A 22,636-nucleotide genomic window follows, 5' to 3' on the forward strand; every position below is an offset into this window, starting at 1 on the left:
TCACTGGAGATGGTGATTGCAGCCATGAAATTAAAAGACGCTTACTCCTTGGAAGAAAAGTTATGATCAACCTAGATAGCAAATTCAAAAGCAGAGACATTACTTTGCTGACTAAGGTCCGTCTAGTCAAGGTTACGGTTTTTCCAGTAGTTGTATGGATGTGAGAGTTGGACTGTGAAGAAGGCTGAGCACCGAAGAATTGATGCTTTTGAACTGTGGCATTGGAGAAGACTCTTGAGAGTCCCTTGGACTGCAAGGAGATCCAACCAGTCCATTCTGAAGGAGATCAGCCCTGGGTGTTCTTTGGAAGGAATGATGCTAAAGCTGAAACTCCAGTACTTTGGCCACCTCATGTGAAGAGTTGACTCATGGAAAAGACTCTGATGCTGGGAGGGATTGGGGGCAGGAGGAGAAGGGGACGACCAAGCATGAGATGGCTGCATGGCATCACTGACTCGATGGACGTGAATCTGAGTGAACTCTGGGATTTGGTGACGGATAGGGAGGCCTGGTGTGCTGTGATTCATGGGGTTGCAAAGAGTCGGACACGACTGAGTGACTGAACTGAACTGCACAGTCAAGCTTAAGAATCTTGGCATCTAGTGGTAGGGCTATGTATTTTATCTATCTGCATCAACCAAGAATACCCAGCACCACAAAACTTGTTGGAGGTAGGGGTCTCCTTACTTGATTCTGCCCTGAAGATTGCTGGTCTCAAACAGGATTAATCCCTAGAGGCAGGAGAGGAACAGTCCCCAGTTCTGCCCCAGTCCCAGTGCTGAGGTCAACCCACTGGGACACTGTATCACAGGTAAGCCACTGAAGAAGGTGATCCATTTCCCGGCGTCTGGGGGCTCTTGTTGGTTGGTGCAGTGTGGGCAAATAAGTAAGCTGTTCTGATGGGTGTTAGACCAGTCTTCATGGAATGGGGTTTGGGGCTCTGTTGTGGAGAGACACAGTGACTTGCAGCTCTGCTGTGTGTAATAGAACTAGTCTTCTCTGCCTCTTGAGAAGTGAAGGGATGGATTTGGCATGCCCATCAAGATCAATGAAACACAGTAAATACTGTAAAAGGATCAAGGAATCACTTTGTTCTTTTGACCTGTACCAAGCTAAATATGTGTTTTGCTGTCATTTTGCTATCAATTTTTCTGTCTGGATACACGTATAATTTCCTGTGTCTGAACTTACTTAGTTTTCCAGTTGATTCCAGGAAGACACTGCAAAGGACTATATACCATCACTGACTCACAGGGACCACAGTGGATAGAATAATATAGGTATGGGACACCACAGGAAATACCAGCGTTACATTTTAGATTTTGAAGAAAGTCTGCACTTTCTCACCTTTTGGGGTAATAAATATTATGTATTTAATTCTCTGGATAAGCATTTTTGAAAGTTTTCCACATGGCCACTATTGCCAGTCTTCCTGAATTATTCCAAGATAATACTGTTCTTCTTCTTTTTTTTTTTTTTTTACACAGTGCATACAAATTGAGAAATATTGTGGTTGTTCTCTGTACTAATTAATCCATTTAACATACTATGAGTCAGATACTATTGATGAAATTAAGGGTACAAAAGCAAAATCTCTTCAAGATTTTAATTCCCTGAATCTGAACTGTCATAACTTTTATTATTTAGAGTCACCTAAAGAACATTAGGATGGTCACAGTCTATTAATACCTATGGCTGAACTAATTTATGTGAGAGAAAAATCCACCTTCCTCTTCATATTTGTTTCAGTGAAAAGAAAAAAACAAAAGAACTTGACTAACAGTAGCTTTAATCTAAGAAGCAACAAAAATACTCAAGTTTGAGTTCTCCTCTTTCTATAATCAATACCAGCACCCTAGTATATATGCACACATATCTGGTTGTAAGTTATATTCCTAATGAGTTGATGGACTGACCAAATACTAGCTAATGTTCCCTCCTTTTGCCAATAAGAATACAATGACAGGTAAAGGGAAGTGAGAATTTGTACAGGACTATTCTTCAAATTCACAAGGATTTGGTCTCAAAGTACTTGGCATTGTTCCAGTCACATATAAGCTTATCAAAGTATTGCCACACCAAACACGTTTTTTTGTTCCTTCCCGATAAAATCTCCCTTAATATAAAAATTAACTGAAGACAAAATTTACCAAGTTTTCAGCCTAGTTTTCTCCTTGGAAGACCAAGGATTTAATGTCCTATAAATGATTTATTTTCCTGGGTTTAGGAAAATAAAACTGGTTTGGACAGAACTGTTAAGTCAAACATCGTAAACTTGCTGCTGCTACTGCTACTAAGTCGCTTCAGTCGTGTCCGATTCTGTGCGACCCCACAGTTGGCAGCCCACCAGGGTCCCCCGTCCCTGGGATTCTCCAGGCAAGAACACTGGAGTGGGTTGCCATTTCCTTCTCCAATGCAAGAAAGTGAAAAGAGAAAGTGAAGTCACTCAGTCGTGTCCGACTCTTCGAGACCCCATGGACTGCAGCCGACCAGGCTCCTCCATCCATGGGATTTTCCAGGCAAGAGTACTGGAGTGGGTTGCCATTGCCTCATAAACTTACTGTGCTCTTAATCTTGGGACCTTCATTTGAATTTATCAAGAGTGTCCTGTCATATTTTTAGCCCTTTCAATCTAAAAGTGAAAGTGAAAGCAAAAATCCCTCAGTTGTGTCTGGCACTTTGCAACCCATGGAGTATACAGTCCACGGAATTCTCCAGGCCAGAATACTGGAGTGGGTAGGCTTTCTCTTCTCCAGGGGATCGTCACAACCCAAGGATCGAACCCAGGTCTCTAGCATTGCAGGCAGATTCTTTACCAGCTAAGTCACAAGGGAAGCCCAAGAATGCTGGAGTGGGTAGCCTATCCCTTCTCCAGTGGATCTTCCCAAACCAGGAATCAAACCGGGGTCTCCTGCATTGCAGGTGGATTGTTTACCAACTGAGTTATCTGGGAAACACGAAGTTAATTTAGGGGTGGAGGGTGCAGAGAAATTTTCTTTTTAAATTTATTTTGTGAATTAGCATTTGAATGTCTCAGAGCTTCTTGGCCAATCTTATTACTTAAAGACACTGGATAACCTATTTTTAAAAGGCTTTTAACTAGCTACTGATATAATTTGTTATGCATTGTTTACCAGATAACCTCCAAATTGCTCTTTTCTTTCAGTTAAAGAAGGTACTTTGACTTTACACTGCCACTACACTATTTTTTTTTAAGTGTGAATGATTGTATTATTTATTTTGCGTGCTGCATTGCTTCAGTCACGTCTGACTCTTTGCAACTCTATGGACTGTAGCCCACCAGGCTCCTCTGTCCATGGAATTCTCCAGGCGAGAATACTAGAGTAGGTTCCCATGCCCTTCTCCAGGGCATCTCCCCAACCCAGGGATCCAACCTGCTGAAGGTAGATTCTTTACCATTGAGCCACCAGATAAGCCCTATTTATTTACTTGCCTGATAATTTAGGTTCAACTTTACTACAATATTATAAGAATTGAAAACAAGATTGGTAATCCTTTCTGAAATAGATTCTCTTGCTTGGTACCCTCTTCATTTCTGAAAAGACATTACATGTATTTAAAAATGAGTTTAAGATAACTGATAGGAGTTCTCTTTCCTAACAGGCAGAATGCTACTTTCTGTGACAGGTTTTCCTTCAGTCTCATTGATGAGGAACTTCTCATGGGTTATTGTAACCATTACATTTGAATCTCAACAGCAAACAATAAAGGTCTTTACATGGACTGTTGATCTCTACACTTAGTTTGTAAAAAAAAAAAAAGCACAAACCACAATGTTAAAACAAATAATCAAGTTATTCCTTATAAAAACAATTTAATATTTATTTATGAAATGTATGCCTCTCAGATCAGATCAGTTGCTCAGTCGTGTCCGACTCTTTGCGACCCCATGAACTGCACTCACCAGGCCTCCCTGTCCATCACCAAATCCCAGAGTTCACTCAGACTCACTTCCATCAAGTCGGTGATGCCATCCAGCCATCTCATCCTCTGTCGTCCCCTTCTCCTCCTGCCCCCAATCCCTCCCAGCATCAGAGTCTTTTCCAGTGAGTCAACTCTTCTCATGAGGTGGCCAAAGTACTGGAGTTTCAGCTTTAGCATCATTCCTTCCAAAGAACACCCAGGGCTGATCTCCTTCAGAATGGACTGGTTGGATCTCCTTGCAGTCCAAGGGACTCTCAAGAGTCTTCTCCAACACCACAGTTCAAAAGCATCAATTCTTTGGTGCTCAGCTTTCTTCACAGTCCAACTCTCACATCCATATGTGACTACTGGAAAAACCATAGTAAACAATCATTATAAGAGACATATCTTGCCAGCTCTCAAAGCAGACTCTTTTTTTTGGTGAATAATACTCTGCAAGTGACTGAGCTCCATCTGGATTCCAGAGTTCTTCTGTCCAGGGCTCCGTGTCTTTGTGGCAGAAGACATTGTAGGGTGTCTCCAGAGAAAGAGAACCAGGCTTTACATGAAAGAAGCCATTTTGGGCCTAAGCCTTTTTGTGGTATAAGCTTGGCCCCAATGCTTGCCCTAGAACTGGCCTCAGTGATTAAGGAGGAAGGAACAAAAGAATGCAGGAACAAAGGACTGTTATCAGGCAAGAGCAGTAACAGTAGCAAAGACGCTGCATCAGTTTTAAAGCCTGGTGGTTAAGATTAGTCTGGAGCACTTTCTTGATTTGTTTTGCAGGATTTAAACTAAACTCCTCAGTCCCTCGGTCCCTGAGAGGCTTGCCCCATTGCTCTGCTGGCAAAGAACCCACTTGCCAGTGCAGGAGAGGCAAGAGACAAGGGTTCGATCCCTGGGTCGGGAAGATCCCCTGGAGAAAGAAATGGCAACCCGCTCCAGTATTCTTGCCTAGAGAATCCCACCAACAGAGGAACTTGGCGGGTTGCAGTCCATGGGGTTGCAGAGTCAGACACGCCTGAGCATGCATGCCACGCAGGCGTTAAACACCAGACCAACTAGAACCTAAGAGAGGAGGATGTGGACCTTTCTGACCCTCTGACCTCATGACTTCAGTCAACCAAAGCTTGAACTCTGTTGACCTCCCAAGCCCCTTCTCGAATATGTGGATATTGTTCAGTCACTCAGGTGTGTCTGACTCTTTGCGACCCCATGGACTGCAGCATGCCAGGTTTCCCTACCCATCACCATCCCCTGGAGCTTGCTCAAATTCATGTCCATTGAATCAGTGGCGCCATCCAACCATCTCCTCCTCTGTCATCCCCTTCTCCTTCCCTCAATTTTTCCCAGCATCAGGGTCTTTTCCAATAAGTCAGTCTTTCACATCAGGTGGCCAAAGTATTGGAGCTTCAGCATTAGTCCTTTCAATGAATACTCAGAGTTGATTTCCTTACCCTTAGCTTAAAACGTCCCCACTTTTGCTACTGGGGAGACATGCTCTGGGAAAGATCCCCAGTGTACTTCTTTCTTGCTGAAAGTAATAAATCCTTCCTTCTCCCACTCTTTACCTTGAGTGTGTCTTTTGGCTCAAACCCACCAAGAGGCCAACCCAGTTTTAATACCTTTAATAGAGGGGTTTCCCTAGTTAATGAGCCTTCTGGACAGTGCAGCAAGAGACGTGGGTTTGATCCTTGGGTTTGGCAGATCCCCTGGAGAAGGAAATGGCAACCCACTCCAGTATTCTTGCCTGGACAAGCCCATGGACAGAGGAGTCCAACAGGCTACAGTCCATGGGGTTGCCAAGAGTTGGACATGACTTAGACTAAACAGCAACAGCAACCTTTAATGCACTATTTTCTTGCTATTTGAACAAGGTGTCTGTTATGGGCTGAATCATGTCCCCCAGATTCATACATTGAAGCCCTAACCCCCGGTAAATCAGATTGCTAGTGTATTTGGAGATAAGGTTTTTGAAAAGGTGGTTAAATTAAAATGAGGTCATTAGGGTGGGTGCTAATCCAATATGACTGGTGTCCTTATGAGAAGAGGAAATCAGACACATAGAGTCATATCAGGAAGATACATACACAGGATAAAGACCACAATGGGACATAGAGAGAAGGCAGCCATTTGCAAGCCAAGGAGAGAGACCTCAAGAGAAACTAACCTTAAAAAAAAAAAAAAAAAAGTGAGAGAGAAAGAATCCAACCCAGCCAGCACCTCAACCTTGAACTTCCAATCTCCGGAATTATAAGAAAACAAATTTCTGTTGTTTAAGCCACCCAGCCTGTGGTATTTCATGATGACAGCTCTTGCAAACGAATAAGGGTCCCACATTTTCATTTTGTACTGGCCCGTGCAAATGATGTAGCTGCTTCTGACTTTTTAAAGAATAATTTGAGCCTCCTTTTGGGTGATTCTGACACATATGAAAGGTGATTCTAGGAAATGTAGTCCAGTTTATCTATGTTGGCAGCTCAGCAAAGGAGAACAGGAAGACTCCTAAGAAAGCAAACACATGCTCCTCCAGGCCCAGGTCACAGAATGTGTGGAATGTCAGCTGCATATTTAATACTTCACTGGACCCAAAGGTGTGGAGACACAAATAGACATATTATGGACCCAGGTCTTGCTGAAATGAATTTCCATTAACCTGTACCTGTTCAAGGTATAGAATTTGGCAGAGATCCTGAACATTTCCATGCATGCGTGCTTTCTAAGTCACTTCAGTCCTATTCGACTCTGTAAGACTCTATGGACTGCAGCCTGCCAGGCTCCTCTGTCCATGGGGATTCTCCAGGCAAGAATACTGGAGTGGGTTGCCATGCCCTCCTCCAGGGGATCTTCCCAACCCAGGGATCGAACCCCTGTCTCATGTCTCCTGAACTGGCAGGTGGATTCTTTACCACTAGCGCCACCTGGGAAGCCCAAAAGCTCCCATCAGTGTCTTTAAAACTGTCCTTTAACTGACATTGCATCTTGGCGTTTCCAGTTTGTGTCTTACTTTAAAAAGCAGGAGGAAAGTTTCCTGGTGCTAAACCCATGCATCTTCTGAATTTATATAGGGTTTGACACATTTGCTTCTCGGCACCAGGGTGTTTGAAGCAGCCAGGACATCCTAGCTGTGAATGCATAGTCTTTCCTTCTTTTATTTTACGGTGAACCTTTGCTTCAGCGCACTCACAACAAGATTGTAGGCACTATAGCTGGGTGTTAACAGGTTTTTAATTTCAGTTGTTGCTGGAAGCACTGTATTGGAATTAGACATTTTTAGTACTTCATTTATCGTTGATTTATTCATCCCTCTTGTCTATGGATACAGTGTCGCTACAGTATGGTTTCCCAGTTCTGGATGCAAATGCCAGGGTTTAGAGCATGCCTCTTGGCAACTCACCGTCATAGAATTGGCCACGCCAGCCTTAGTGCCTGGTGGCATCTGGCTTCCTGCTCTTCATTAAATGGGAGAAGGCAGAAGAGTAATATTCTGATTTCTTGACTGAAATGGTTTCAGGAAAAAAACCACTGATTCAAATAGACCACAGACCTCAACTTCCCATGGGAACAGCATTGTCTTGATCTGTGTTTCTGACACTCCTGCAGTCTTCCAGTAAACACCAATGTCTTGTCCAAAGTTGTGCAATTCCTAGGGGAGGAAAAAAAGCAGTCTATTCCTTAAAATACTTAAAAATTTTCAAAACATTCTAAAAATACATTATTTGAAACCCCCTGCTTTTCAAAAACATAGTTTTCATGGCTCTTTCCCTAATGTTTAGGACAGGGCCAAGCAGATAAAAGGTTTTATGGAATTAAAAAAAATATATATATTGAACCGAATGGGACTTCCCAGGTGGCACAGTGTAAGGAATCTGCTGATCAACACAGGAGACACATGAGATGCCAGTTCAATCCTGGGGTCAGGAAGATCCCCTGGAGAAGGAAATGGCAACTCGCTCCAGTATTCTTGCCTGGGAAATCCTCGTGAACAGAGAGCCTTGGGGGGCTACAATCCATGGGGTCGCAAAGAGTCAGATATGACTGAATGACTGAGCATGCACGGTTGAACAGAATGAAAGCATTATTCCAGGATATTCTGTTTCCCCAAACAATTCTGTTAGTTTTACTTTCTCATTACACAACATTTACAAGGAATTAGATCCTAAAGTCTAAACAAAAGCATTAATAGTTCTTTCTTTCAATACTAATGTTTGTGGCAGTTATAATAAAGCCATCTTAGTTGATGCTAAAATTTCCCTATTTTCTCTATTTAATAATTAAAATAGCTGCTTATTTGTACAGGGCTTTGGAAGAGAAGTCTCAGAAAATGGTTTTTACGTGTGTCAGACTATTAATATTGCTGCAACCACATTTAATGTTTTCCCCTTTTCCTCATTAATTGGGTAATTATCTCATGAAGTCCTTCCCATATTAGAAATTAGTTGAAAACCAGTGCAGCAGGGGCAGTCAGAGGCGCACAGCAGGGCGTTCAGCCAGCTCCTCGCGTCTCCCAGGGGCAGCTCGCTGGGACTCGCAGAGCCTCGTTCTCGCCTTGCAGAATGTCACCTTGAAGCGGGCTCCCGTCTCTGCACCCTTCATACAAAGTCGATGCTCCACCAGTGTTTACTCACTGGGTGACTAAGTAGTGATTCGGTTATGTTCCTGTTATGACAAGGTGGTGCTGAATCAGCAGCGTGGCTCACCTCCCAGATTTTTCCTCACCACAGGCTCCTTCAGGTGTGTGCCTGATTGCTGTCCTAAAAATGGATGAGGCTGCCCTCAGCGTGAGTGCCAAGTTGCTTCAGTCCTGTCTGACTCTTTGTGACCCCGTGGACTGTGGCCCGCCAGGCTCCTCTGCCCATGGGGTTCTCCAGGCAAGAATACTGGAGTGGGTTGCCATGCCCTTCTCCAGGGGATCTTCCCAACCCAGGGACTGAACCCACATCTCTTGTCTCTTACGTCTCCTGCATTGGAAGGCAGGTTCTTTACCACTAGAGTCATCTGGGAATCCCCATAACTGACTCCTTGACTTGTCGTTTGTTTATTAAATCAAACTTTTCAAAGAAAGCCTTGTATTTAAAGAAGGATAGGTTTTTCCTTCAATGTTGGAAGTCTGGAAGCTCGGAGAAGGAAGTGGCAGCCCACTCCAGTGTTCTTGCCTGGAGAATCCCGGGGGTGGGGGAGCCTGGTGGGCTGCCGTCTATGGGGTTGCGCAGAGTCAGATATGACTGAAGCAACTTAGCAGCAGCAGCAGCAGCAGCAGCAGCAGCAACAGTTAGCTCGGGCTCCCCCGGAGGCTCAGTGGTAAAGAACTCATCTGTCAAAGCAGGAGACGTGGGTTTGATCCCTGAGCCGGGAAAAATCCCTGGAGAAGGAAATGGCAACCCACTCCAGTGTTCTTGCCTGGGAAATCTCATGGACGGAGGAGCCTGGTGAGCTCATTACAGTCTAGGGGGTCACAGAAGAGTAACAGTCAGACACGATTTAGCAACTAAACAACAGCAACAGTTAGCTCTCCTGGGTGTACCCATTCTGAGAGGAGACCCGTACTAATTTGACACAATAAGAACATGATTTTTTTTTAAGCTGAAGAAATATATTAGCTTTTCTCTCTTTATTTTTTATCCAGAAGTGTCTAACTCAGGATACGAACAATACAAGTTAATGAACCTTTTTCAAAATTTTGTTAATTCTCAAAGCCTTTCTGGGGGAGATCTACTTCCCTTTTCTGTGACGAAAGATGGGAGCCACCTAGGTTAGTCCTGTCACCCTGCCACGACTTTCTTCTGGGATTCTGCTTTTATTTTGTTATGATTCTCAAACTCTTACCCCTTGACCAACCCAAATCCTGCCAGGCTTTTGTTTTTTTATTTTTTTATTTTTCACAGCACAGTGAATTTTAATATCCCCACTTTGGGGAAAGGACGGTCACACTACCAGCTTTTGGACCCCAAAGCTTGTCTGGCACTTTGGTTCAGAAAGGACTTGGTCCAGTCCCTTGCTGGCTTACTAAAAGGCACATAAAGTTTGTGGCTCAACCATTCTGGGGCTGGAGTGGGGCAGAAGGTGGACAGGGAGGTGGTCTGGGACAGATGAGCAGAGCGTGGGTGTGAGCTCAAGTTCTTGTTGACAGAGGTAGCTGGTCCTGAGTGGATGCCGGGGTGACCGCAGGCGCCTGTGTGCTCAGGCTGCATAGATGCTGCTGAGGTGGCCTTCATCTGCCCAATCCACCAGCTCACTGCTCTGGAACCACAGCTGGATCTCTCTCTGGGCCCTCTCCACGGAGTCGCTGGCATGGATGACATTCCTGCTGACGTGGGTGCTGAAGTCTCCCCGGATGGTGCCAGGGGCAGCCTTGGCGGAGTTGGTGTGGCCTATCATGGCCCTCGAGGTGCAGACCACGTTGGGGCCTTCCCAGACCATGGCCACCACGGGGCCGGAACTCATGTAGCTGACGAGGGCTGGGTAGAAGGGCTTCCTCTGCAGATCATGGTAGTGCTCAGCAAGGATCCTCTCTGGGGCCTGCAGCATCTTCATCCCCACCAGCTTGAAGCCCCTCCTCTCAAAGCGCTGGATCACGTCCCCAACTAGCCGCCGCTGTACTCCTTCTGGCTTCACCACAACCAGAGTCCGCTCCCGGGTCCAGGAGGGTCCTCCCGAGCAGGAGCGCGCCGCACAGCCCCTGCCAGGCTTTTAAAGTCCCCTCGGGAACCATCTTCTCAGCAGATGGTCCCTAAACACTCCCAGCTACAGTGACTTCTTAGCTACCCCAGACTTAAGGTAACCTTCCAGTTAGACAGTCCACGATCTGTATGTGCACGTCTTTCTTCCCCAGGGAACAAAAGAAGAGAGCCTGGGACCAGAATATTTCTTCTCTGTTCTCCTAAAATAGTGTGGGTTGAACTAGAGGTGATGAATAAAAGAATATCCAAGCTAGCAAAGTAGACTTGAGTTGGCAAAGGCAAGAACTGTCTTTTGAGGTTAAATGTAACTTCCTGCTCCATGGTATTGCTTTCCAGGTGGCATGGTTTGCAGGAAGGAAAAACTGCCACAGTTGAGCAGTTTATGCTTGCTCAAGGGACGGGGGGATTCAAAAGGAAACCAAACCTACGTTGGATACAAGGAGAGACGTTACCAACAGTGGCAGTATAAGCGAATGGCACTTGTTATTTGTTAATCCTGTACAATTAACACTGACATGGGGAAAATATGGTTTGCAGGGCTACAGTGTAATCACAACATATCCCAGGAAATCATGTAGGATTTAATGGCAGGTGTGAAATTAACCAATGCTATTTTCATAAATGCTATAATTAACAGATTCCCAGGAAGAAGCCTTTCAGGTTCTATAGAAATTCTCAGCAGTCCTTATGCATTTACTTGGGAAATGATGGGTGTGCCCCTAAACTGGTTGTCTCTCTCAGATTTTGACATTTTCCTAATTTTAGGTAAAGTGGTAAATATCGGAACCGTGTCTGCCTGTCGATTGCTATTCCTCCTTTGTTCCTCTGTTTTAAAAATATGTGGTGCAGGTATTTGTTCATGTTCAAGTTTTGCTTCCACTAAAAACATTCTCTGTATTTGGCTGTGTTGTATTTGCCACTTAAGAATGCAGAATTTATTATTATGTGCTTAAAGCAATCATTTAACACTGACATTTTAAGCACGACAGTAATCCAAGTAATTGTCACCCATTCAGTTAACTGAAAATACCCTCACTTCCTGAGACAGCTAATTATAATGCAGTGTTACTATCTTTTCACTGTAGACATGTTTGTTTTTGTGTTTATTTTGGTTTAGGCTGTCTTCAAGGACGTCCCTACTCTCAGACTTGGCAATCTGCCCTTATTCTTTCTCTGCTGTTTTCAGAAAGTAAATGAAGACACTACAGCCACAATCTTGAAGGAAAACAGGAGGATTTTTGTTTTCCACGAGCTTTGCTCATGACTTCAGGATTTTGGATTATGAGTTGTTTTCTACAAAATCTGATCAGTTGTTATATAAATGGGAATTAATTTACAAACATGCTCAACGGTTTTAGAAGGTGAGATCAGATATCTCAGGTACTATCCTTCCACATAGCTCTTCACTGCTGTAGAAAGACAAAAGGTAATGCCTTTTTGGCTTCATAAGACTTGAGCTCAAATTCCTAGTGTGGTTTTCACCCCTTGGGGAGGTCTACCGTCATTTGCCTCACATAGGGATTCTGCACTGTCCCTTCTTTTGAAAATCGTTATGTTCAGGAATCTAGAATTTCCTAATGTGGTATTGGTTGCTTCCATCCAGAGCAAATTTAGAGGGTTGTTAAGTAGCCCATTTAGTCCTGTCACATCATACCATATCCTTCTTTTCATCTACTATACTAACCCTAACCTAGTGCTCTCAAACTGGGGGCTTCCCAGGTGGCTCAGTGGTAAAGAATCTGCCTGCCAGTGCAGGAGATGCAGTATGGGTTTGACGCCTGGGCCAGGACGTTCCCCTGGAGAAGGAAATGGCAACCCACCCCAGTATTCTTGTCTGGGAAATCCCATGGACAGAGGAACCTGGTGGGCTACAGTCCATGAGGTCACAAAGAGTTGGACACGACTGAGCATCTGAACATGCATACATGTACTCTTAAATTGCCTATTGAGTAATTTCTTTTGTGTTTACCAAGTTAGACCTAATAATTAATGTTGTAAGGAAGAGTGCAGAAGATATAACATTTTACGTAGTAATATATTTTCACCATGTTTCTAGACTTACTGTGTGTGTTCATGTCTGCAGTTGCCCTCAGGGAGATGCAGCTCCAAGGCTGTAAGTTGCTTTTGAACACTCACACACACTCATACACACTCACTGACACACATACACACACTCACACACACACACACAGACACATAAGTACACATACACAGTATACGCAGACACATAGATACACATATACACATAGTCACACACACTTACACTCATATGCACACACACACAAATAGAAGCTCGGCTGGAAAAATGTTTTGTTAGGGAATCTAATGACAATCTCTCTAAATGATACTTGCTGTTTGTGGTACAGGCAACGGGGCAAATATTTAGTAACGATCTTCACAAAACATACCCACACATGCAGCACCAACCACAATAGCAACATCTAATCAATACTTAATCCAATTTCTCTCTCCTACTAGCATTCTCAGAAATCTCTCGGAAACCTGCTCCTCGCATCTCATTGTCCATAACTGGGTCGGATAACCTCCTAGTTGCAAAGAGGAATTAGAGACAGGAACCTCTAGATTCTTTTTGCCTTGAGAGTTGGAGGTGGGCCAGGGACAGTCAGATTGGAAAGTGCTTCCTGGGAGCCAACTAATCATTGCTACATGGTCTGTGCAAATCTTACAATTATTTTAATTAGCTGTTTTTTGTTGATCCACAGGAAAGACGTTCTCCCCCTCCTTCTTCCCCTTTCAAGCCCCCAAACTGGTAAACATTGAATTTATATTAGGATTCATATTAGGATTGTTTGGTCAAAATGACAACGATTAATATACATTTGCACCAATTGAAAGAATAGTGGTAGTGGATAGTGGTAGAAGATAAAGAAGAGAACTGGCCAGGGGCCTTGGGGATGGCTAGACCCAGGGGCTTACTGGCTCTGATTAGAACGCTTTTCCCCAGTCATCATCTGACCTGGAGCCAGAGTGGTTTTGTCTCATTCTGGTTTCATCAGATGCTGCCTCCACAGCGTGGTCTTCATATCCTCGCAGCAGTCATGCTGTCTCTCATGATCCGAGGTGTCCTTTTCATGACTCTCCCTGGTCACAGGAACTGTTCTTGTCCAGAAGCCCCTCCCGCAGGGCAGCTGACAGTGAATTGAGGAGGAAGGACACATTCTTTGCCTCCTTGCCTTTTTTGGGATAGTTCCCAAGGGCCACTCCAACTCCAGGCCATCAGTCAAGGACTCAGCTACACCCTCTGGAAGGGCCAGGATTTCCTTCTCAGCTCTGCAAACCTCTACACAGAACAGGTGTCTGTGTATCTCAAGTTCTCTTCCCGGGGGGTCCTCTGTCTGCAGCACTGCCTCAGAGAAGACTTTCCAGTAGGAGAGAACCAAACATTTCTGGGACCTCTGTTTCCCTTGGTGTTCTAATCAGCATTGTCAGGTATCTCCTTGGATAATGTGTACTTCAATAAGTGTAAAGATTAAGAAGCTGTCATTTTACAGGTCAGAGTTTCAATTGACAAAAACAGTACATCCTTGCAATATAAGAATATATGTGCAACATTAAGCCAGCCGCTGTTAATGGGACATGCTAAGTCATGTCCCATTCTCTGCGACCCCATGGACTGCAGCAAGCCAGGCTCCCCTGTGCTTCACTATCTCCCAGAGTTTGCTCAAGTTGTCTATTGAGTCTCTCTCATCCTCTGCCGCTTCCTTCTCCTTTTGTCTTTAATCTTTCCCAGCATCAAGGTCTTTTCCAACGAGTTGGCTCTTCACACCATGTGGCTAAAACAGTGGAGCTCCAGCTTCAGCATCAGTCCTTCCGATGAATATTCAGGGTTGATTCCCTTTGGGATTGACTGGCTTGATCTCTTGGCAGTCCCAGGGACTCTCCGGAATCTCCTCCAGCACCACAGTTTGAAAGCATCAATTATTTGGTGCTTAGCAATGCGTTTTGCAAGTTGTGATCGTACTTTTGTTTCAGGTTGATATCCCATAATTCTTACACCAGATGTGGCTTTTTAAAATAACGCTTTTGTAATATGTTTGAAAAACTTTTTTTTTTTAAATATGCAGGCAGAGCACTTATAAAAATACCATTCAAATATAACTTTGAAGATGCCAAATGATTTATAGAAATGGGATCATTATTTAAATGATTCATAGGATATGTATTATTATTTTAACAAGATTTCCTTAAGATTCTCCATCCATAGCAAGTTCACAACAAATAGGTCAGGTTCTCATTACCTTTCTTTCCTAACTTGGTTGTAATTTCTGACATTCTAGTTCAGTCTGCCCGGTGCACGAACTATGATTTCTTTGGAAATATGGCTTAAAAGTTAGATTTATTTGCCCTGGGGAAACAGGCTCAGTAGTCTTGATGGAAGGTCAGTTTCCAGAAATGTCTAGCTGTATTTGGCCACTTGCAGATGTTTCAATATGTGCACACACATGTATATATTGATACCGAGACTCAAAAATTACTCTGAAGGAATTTAATTAGCTCCTTAATTTCTAAATTTCCTCAGAGCTATCAACACAAATTACTTTTTATAATAGGTGGCTAAATAAAACAACTCAGAATTAAATTGAAAAGAAAAAGTGTTAATATATTATGTATTTTGTTGTGCTAAATTATGAGAATATATGCCCCTCTATTTTAAGCCATTACTTAAAAGTTTTCAAAAAAGATATGCATTAATGATTACTAGAACTTGTCTTAAAATTTTGATTATTTTCCTTATTACTTATTTAGAAAATACTATTATTATTACTGATGAAAAATTATTTTTGGCTAATATTAAATTGACACTTGTTATGAGACAAGTATTGGGCTTCCCTTGGGGCTAAGATGGTAAAGAATCTGCCTACAATGTGAGATACCTGGGTTTGATCCCTGGGTTGGGAAGATCCCCTGGAGGAGGGCATGGCAACTCACTCCAGTGTTCTTGCCTGCAGAATCCCATGGACAGAGGAGCCTGGTGGGCAACAGTCCATGGGATCACAAAGAGTCAGACACAACTTAGAGACTAAGCAGGTGCATGGGACAAAGTATTACATTCTCCCTTTTGATCGCTCCATGAAACTTTGAAATAGGTATCGTAAGTAAGTATCTTATGGGTATTGTTTTAGAGAGATGAAGTACTTTCCGCAGGGCTTCAAAAGTGGTTCAGTGGTAAAGAATCTGCCTACCAATGCAAGAGATGTGGATTTGCTCTCAGGGTCAGGAAGATCTCCTGGAGGAGGGAATGGAAACCTACTCCAGTATTCTTGCTGGGAAAATCTCATGGACAGAAGAGCCTGGTGGACTATAGTTGATAAGGTCGCAAAGACTCAGACATGACTTAGGTATGGAACAACAACGCTGGTCTCATGTTTATAATCCTGCATCTTGCCAGTGCAATTGTTTTCGAATTATTGTTTTTGTGTTATTGCTCCAATTGTAAATCAAATTTCCATTAGGCATAAAGTATTTAGCTATTTTCTCTGATCAAGTGCTTTGCAAACATTTTAACCAATTAGGCCAGGCAGATACTGGCAAGGTAAATGTTCTTCTGACCCACAGATTAGCTGCAAAGGAAAGGGATTTCATGAAGTCAGAAGGAGCGTTTTGATCATAAGTGTGACAGAACCGCCTCTCTGCTTCCTGTGCTGGTGTCATGCAGTCTGGGGCACTAGTTGCCCTAAGCTCGCGTATAGCTTCTCTATCATAAAGCAGCCCTGCATTTGCTTATACTTCACTCTAAGAAAATTTCTCTTGGAAAAATAGATTCATTCTACTGTAATATTGCATCCAGCATTTGTTACTACAGAGTATTGAAGAATATGCTCTTTGGGGTGGGGGAAGGAAGGATTGTGAGTTTGAGATTAGCATGTGCAAACTGGTATATATAGCATGGATAAACAGCAAGGTCCTGACATACAGCAGAGGGAACTATATTCAGTATCCTGTGATAAACCTGTGTAATGGGAAAAGACCGTGAAAACGAATGCATGTATGTATAACTGAGGGGCTTCCCAGGTGGCGCTAGTGGTAAAGGACCTGGCCGCCAAGGCAAGAAGCTTAAGAGACACGGGTTCAGTCCTTGAGTCGGGAAGATCCCCGGGAGGAGGGCATGGCAACCCACTCCAGTATGCTTGCCTGGAGAATCCCATGGACAGAAGAGCCTGGTGGGCTATAGTCCATGGGGTCAGAAAGAGTCGAACACGGCTGAAAGGATGTGCCGTGCACACGTGTATGACTGAATCACTTTGCTGTACAGCAGAAATTACAATGTTGTAAATCAACTATACTTCAATACACTGTTTTAAAAAAGAAAGTAGTATTAGTAAATGGAAAAAAAAATGATGTCCTAAAGCAGAAACACACATGTTAAAATAAAAGATATTATTTTTAAAAAGGCAAACGGACTTTGGTTACCTTTGCTTCAAGATGTAACTTTATTTTTGAAGTTTTATTTCATTTTCTTTTTCTACTGGAGGAAAAGTTGTGTCTGCCTTTGCCCCTCTCTGATGCCTCCCACTCCCATTCAGACTGTCACTGGAAATAACAGCCTTAAGAGTTTGGGAGTCTCTTTGGAGTCCTTCAACATACTCAATCCCTGTTTTCTCATTAGAACATTCATATTTTTGTGCCTCAGTGGGAATGATCAATTATTTCAATGTCAGTTGTGATACTATTACCCCTAAGATTTAGCAATTTTCAAAGATCTTTTAACTTAATTAGAGGCATTTTTTTGTAAATTGAATTAAACCTGTTCAAAGTACAATGTGTTATGTTAAAAGTATACCACCCAATTCGCCAAGGAGACAGAATTTTAGGGGGAAAAATCTAGCTGAAAAATGCTAACCTCCAGATAAATTTATGAAGTTTTCTTTTTTGAGAAAGCTTTCTAAATGTTGGAAGAACAGGTAACAGTTTTGTCCAAAGCATTTTGTCAAATGTGAATGTACAGACACTTTTGTGAAAGTATTTCCCCAAAAACTTGAAACCATGACAAAACAACAGCAGATTTGGATGTTTTAATAACTTTGGTTAAAAAAAGAAAGCTGATGCCATTTATAATTTACATAGATTAATCCAATAACCAGCACATGGTTATAGTAATATAGTAACTCATTTTTTACTAATGTTATTTCTTTCCAAATAAGTGTTTCTTCATGTTGACATATATATATATATATATATATATATATGTACTTTTTTTTTTTAACCTCATTTTCTTTTAAACATGATGTCACAGTGAACTGGCCCAAAGAGGCCCTACCAGTCAAACCATGGAATGATTCACTGCCGTGCACTTATGAGAGTTTTCTCAGCTGCCATTTAGAAAATCCTGAGGGTGGTTTTCCCATTCTTAGTCATCCCTCCGCATCACCCTCACCTTCAAAAATACTTCGTGGGCTACGGGTGGTGCCAGAGAAGAGTCCAACCTCCTACGCAGGCCGACAAGGCTTCTTTCACTTCTGCAGCTTCGGCCTCTATCAACACTACTTAGTGATACAAAGACCTGCTCCAACCAATTCAACACATTTCCTGGTTTGGAAATAGGACTTCACTCCTCTGAGAATGGCCTGTGTGACGGAATGCCTGCCCAGGTTTCCTGCCCACCCCTCACCCCCGTGTGTTTAGTTCCTCTTTGCTTCACAGATCTCAGGATTTGGTCCTTCCCAGACCTAAGGACTCCTGTTCACTATAGGAGAGAGTTGAGGAATGCATTCCATGCTCTTTTTTTCTTTCTTTCAAAGCTATTTTGGTATTATTATTATTGTTTTTTAGTATTATTGCACTGATGGATCATAGAAATCTTGTTTGATTTCAGGTCTCTATAAGGACTGGGCATGGAAGAGGGATATATGTGTGTCATATGAAATGTGGCTGAAGTCCAGAGAAATAGGTTTCATTTAATAGCTGAATACTGGACGACCTCCCGACTCCTCGCGCCCTCTGGCAGCTCACCCCGGGAGCGATAGACAGGCCGCCTGCGCCAGCCGAGGCGTGGCTGCCGGCCTCAATGTGATTTTGCAATGATCTGTGCTCTATGGCTGCCTTCATAACCAACAAATCAATTCCCACTGTTCGTATTACACACCCCAGTGGCGGAGGCCATTTGTTATCCTTTTGATGGTCATACTCTTTATCCATAACCAAGAAAGATTACAGGGGAAGGAGAGAAGAGTTGAAATGTGGATGAAGATATTAGGCCGTGGTACCATGTGTCGCAGCGTGCCTTGAATGCATATGAGAATGAAAAAGGTACTTTCTTTCAAGGCAATTTGGAAACATGGATGCACAATTGTCTTTTGAATGAAATCTACTTTAAGAACAATATATGCAGGAGCATTGTGGATGAAATTCTATATTAGTGGACGCTTGTATTTCAGGTATAAGTTCAAAACCATTAGGACAGAAGCACTCACGTAGACTTTCTTGTCATTCAGGAATTGTTTCTGAGGATATAGTTGATTAATGTTGTTCAGTTAATGAGCTTTTGGATGCATCCTTTTATTTGGCATCATCTAGCATCAACTGATTCTTTTATTCATTTCTATCTTTGCAGTGTCCAATTTTTTAAACTTGATGCCAAGGTCTTCCCAATCCTTTAAATCCAGATGGTATAGTTACTATTGTTAGGCAAACAAACAGGAACAATACTTAGTTGTGTTGACTATGTATAAGAAAATTGAATATGTTGAATTCGATATAAATGGTATGCAATGAAATTTTGGTGTTATTTATCCTAAATCAACTATCCTATAAATAAATATGTATATCAGAATGTGGCTGGGAAACCCTTTATTGGTGAAACTAAGGGTAAAAATATGACTTGATAGTGGGCATAAATATTTAAACTACTTAGTCATTTCATGTCAATAAATGAAAAAAAAAAAAAAAAAACAGTGGAAATTTCCAAAGGTCAAAGAAGCTACTGTCTTTTCTGTTTTGCATCATTTGAGATTTTCCAGTTTTTTGCAAACAACACAATGTCAAATCTGTGTTTGATTTTCTCTTCTCTTTGAAGAGGCAAAACAGTGACAGAATAATTAACTGAAGAGGAGATCATGCACAGAATATTTTCCTTCAGCAGTGTAGCAAGTCCTGGGTTTCATTTCACATGATGGTAAATGTATTCTGGAATCCTTCTATAAGAGAGTCACTCTCCTGACAATTTTACCATTGGTAAACCAGAGCCTCTCAGGGGCCTGTTTCCTGTTTGACTGTTCCTCATTTGAGTAACTGAAAAGCACGCTTAGTACAAGATGGCACGTAGCATTCGGTGAGACGATGCCCTCCACCTTCATGGAAAAAGACACCCAAGAGCAACAATAAGCTGCCAGTGTCAAGGTCAGCACCTTACTAGTACTGTACAGGCCAGAAGGGTAAAGTCATGGATTGGAATTTTAAAGGGGATAATGGATTTTCTTTCACTGACTGTTTTTAGTTTTTCTTCTTTTTACCTCCCAAGGACTTAACTTCTATGACTTACCTTCTTTTGGTGGTACAATTGCCATTTATTTGATAGTCTTCAGAGAGAGATGAGCTTTTGTATATAAAATCTTTGGAATCTGTCTATGAATTCCATTTCTCTTAATGTTCCCACAATGCCTTGAACGGCTGTGGTTAGTTAGCCACTAAACCCCTGAACTGTGTATCGCGGAACCAGCTTCTCCTTTGGTAACGTGTTTATAATCAGGACTAATTTTGGTTTAGGAATTTGCTGAATTATCCTAGAATAATTCTAGGATTAGAAATATTCCTAATAATCCTAAGAGGTCTCTTGTGTCTCGTGCATTGGCAGGTGGGTTCTTTGCCACTGAGCCACCTGGGAAGCCCAGTTCATACACCATCAGTTCAGTTTAATTCAGTCGCTCAGTCCATCCACCTATTTAAAGCCTACAATTTAAAGTTTTCAGGATATTCACACTACTGGAGACATCATTTCAGTGCAGTTTAGAACATCACCCCCAAAGAAACACAGTATCCATACACAGTGAAGACTCTTTCTTTTCCAACTCCCAACCCTTCCTTGTTGTTTTTTCTTTTGCAAACGATACTTTAAAAAAAATTTGAAAACATCTCCTGCTGTCAACACCACACAGAGAGAGGAAACCAGAGCTTAATCAGAATCATTGTATCTAACTCTTTCATGTTTAGTTTCAACAGAAAATGTCAGTATTGTATTAAAGAATATGAGAGTTCTTAAGTTTCAAATTCTCATTCATGTGTTTTTAGTGGTATGTTAGTCATTCACTTCAATTTTCAAAATGAAATAGTTAACTTTGAACCAGTTATATGCCAATAATTAAATCTAATCTTAATAGAGAGCGATCATTATGAGTATGTGAGGTAAGCAGAACTATGGTATAAATTAAAAAAATTTTTTTTTTTTTACAAAATTAGTTTATTTTTTACAGTGATTTATTTTCATATTTCTTTAAATAATTTGATTGCAACACACACATACCCTGTAATGCATCATCTTAGCCATGTTGAGTGTGGAGTTCAGTTGTAAGTGTATCCTCATGGTCGGGCAACCCATCTCTACAGCTTTTTCATCTTGCAAAACGGAAACTCTATACCATTAAAGGGCTTCCCTCTGTCTCTCCCCTGGACCCTGGCAACCAGCATTCTGCCTTCTGTCGATGAATTTGACTACTCTAGGCATCTCACATAGGTAGACTCATACAGTACTTTTCTTTCGGTAACAGGGTTATTTCACTTAGCATAATACTTTCAAGCTTCATCCCTGTTGTAGCATGTAGCAGAATTTCCTTCCTTTTTAAGGCTAATAATTATTCCACTTGATTGACAGCTAAGCTTTCCCCACTTTTTGGCTATTGTGAGTAATGCTGCTATGAACATAGGTGTGCAAACATGTTTTGGGGAGCTTGCTTTGAATCCTTTTGGATAAGCACCCAGGAGGAGTATTGCTGGATCATATTGTGGTTGTGCTTTTTTAATTTTTTGAGGATCTGTTGTACTGTTTTTCATACTGATTATATGGTTTTCTATTCCCACCAATAGTGTTTAAGAGTTCCATTTTTTTCAAATTCTCATCAATATATTATTTTGTCTTTTTTTTTTTTTTCTAATAGCAACCATCGTGTTAACAACATGTATGAGGAGATCTATCGTTGTGGTTTTGATTGGCATTTCCACATCCATGCTTTTGTGTTTTGTGGGATCTTAGTACCCCAACCAGGGATTGGACCTGGGTCCGTGACAGTGACAGCTCAGATTCCTAACCGCTGGAACACCAGGGAATTCCTGATATCCATGTACCTGTATGTTCCCCTTTAGTAATCCATTGTAGGGAAAAGGACCATGACTAGTTTGAGTCCCAGGTGGCTAAGAAATACTTTCATTCAAATTAACTTTCACTGTGTCTTCCTTATCATTCTCAAAATATCTTATTTGGGGTTGCAGTTAAGCCCAGGATTTATCTACTGATTCTTTGTTTGTAGCCGTTCCTCAGCTGCCGCTAACGCCGCATCGGGAGAATTCTTCAAGCATCTCTGTTTTGTGCTGGTGTCAGTGTTTTCCGAACTTGAGTTCGCTCAATGGCAAAGCCAGGGCTTCTGGTACATCATCCTGCTGATGGCTTCTCTCTGGTTCCTGAGGCTCTACCTGCATTATCTCAGCCAGTGGTTTTTCCTCCAGGCCACTTCAACTCCTGTTACAAAGTGAGTGCTTCCCCTGAGAGTCAAAGGCATGCTTTTTCGTCTTGAGAGGCCAATGAGAGTACAGAACTCCTCTCTCACCCACTTACCTTAAGACCTAAAATGCAGGTATGAGTTGAAAAGACAAAAATGTCTTTAAGAGCAGGAATGTCTATTACAGTTAGATTCTCATTTTGGGCCTGTGTATACAAATATATAACTGGTGCATCAATATTTATTTAAAATTTAGCAGATTCAAATATGTTCTAATATCTGAGTAGAACCCAAAAGGGAATTTAAACAATATTTTATCCTATTTTGATTTTATCAGAGTGAGACTTAGGCTGAGGGTATATTACA

At 42.1% G+C, this 22,636-nt stretch overlaps 1 protein-coding gene and 1 pseudogene across 1 annotated transcript in view; one reads left to right on the forward strand and one right to left on the reverse strand.

The window, feature by feature from the left end:
- LOC138098006 (uncharacterized) overlaps window positions 1-22,636 on the forward strand; it is a 240,996-nt gene that overhangs the window by 144,809 nt on the left and 73,551 nt on the right. Inside the window, 1 exon segment of the mRNA XM_068994207.1 lies at window positions 22,082-22,300. Coding sequence (XP_068850308.1) covers window positions 22,082-22,300 — 219 coding nt within the window.
- On the reverse strand, window positions 10,105-10,458 carry LOC138069590 (nucleoside diphosphate kinase, mitochondrial pseudogene; annotated as a pseudogene).

The sequence above is a fragment of the Capricornis sumatraensis genome, chromosome 22, assembly GCF_032405125.1.
Source record: "Capricornis sumatraensis isolate serow.1 chromosome 22, serow.2, whole genome shotgun sequence".
Taxonomy (NCBI): Eukaryota; Metazoa; Chordata; class Mammalia; order Artiodactyla; family Bovidae; genus Capricornis; species Capricornis sumatraensis.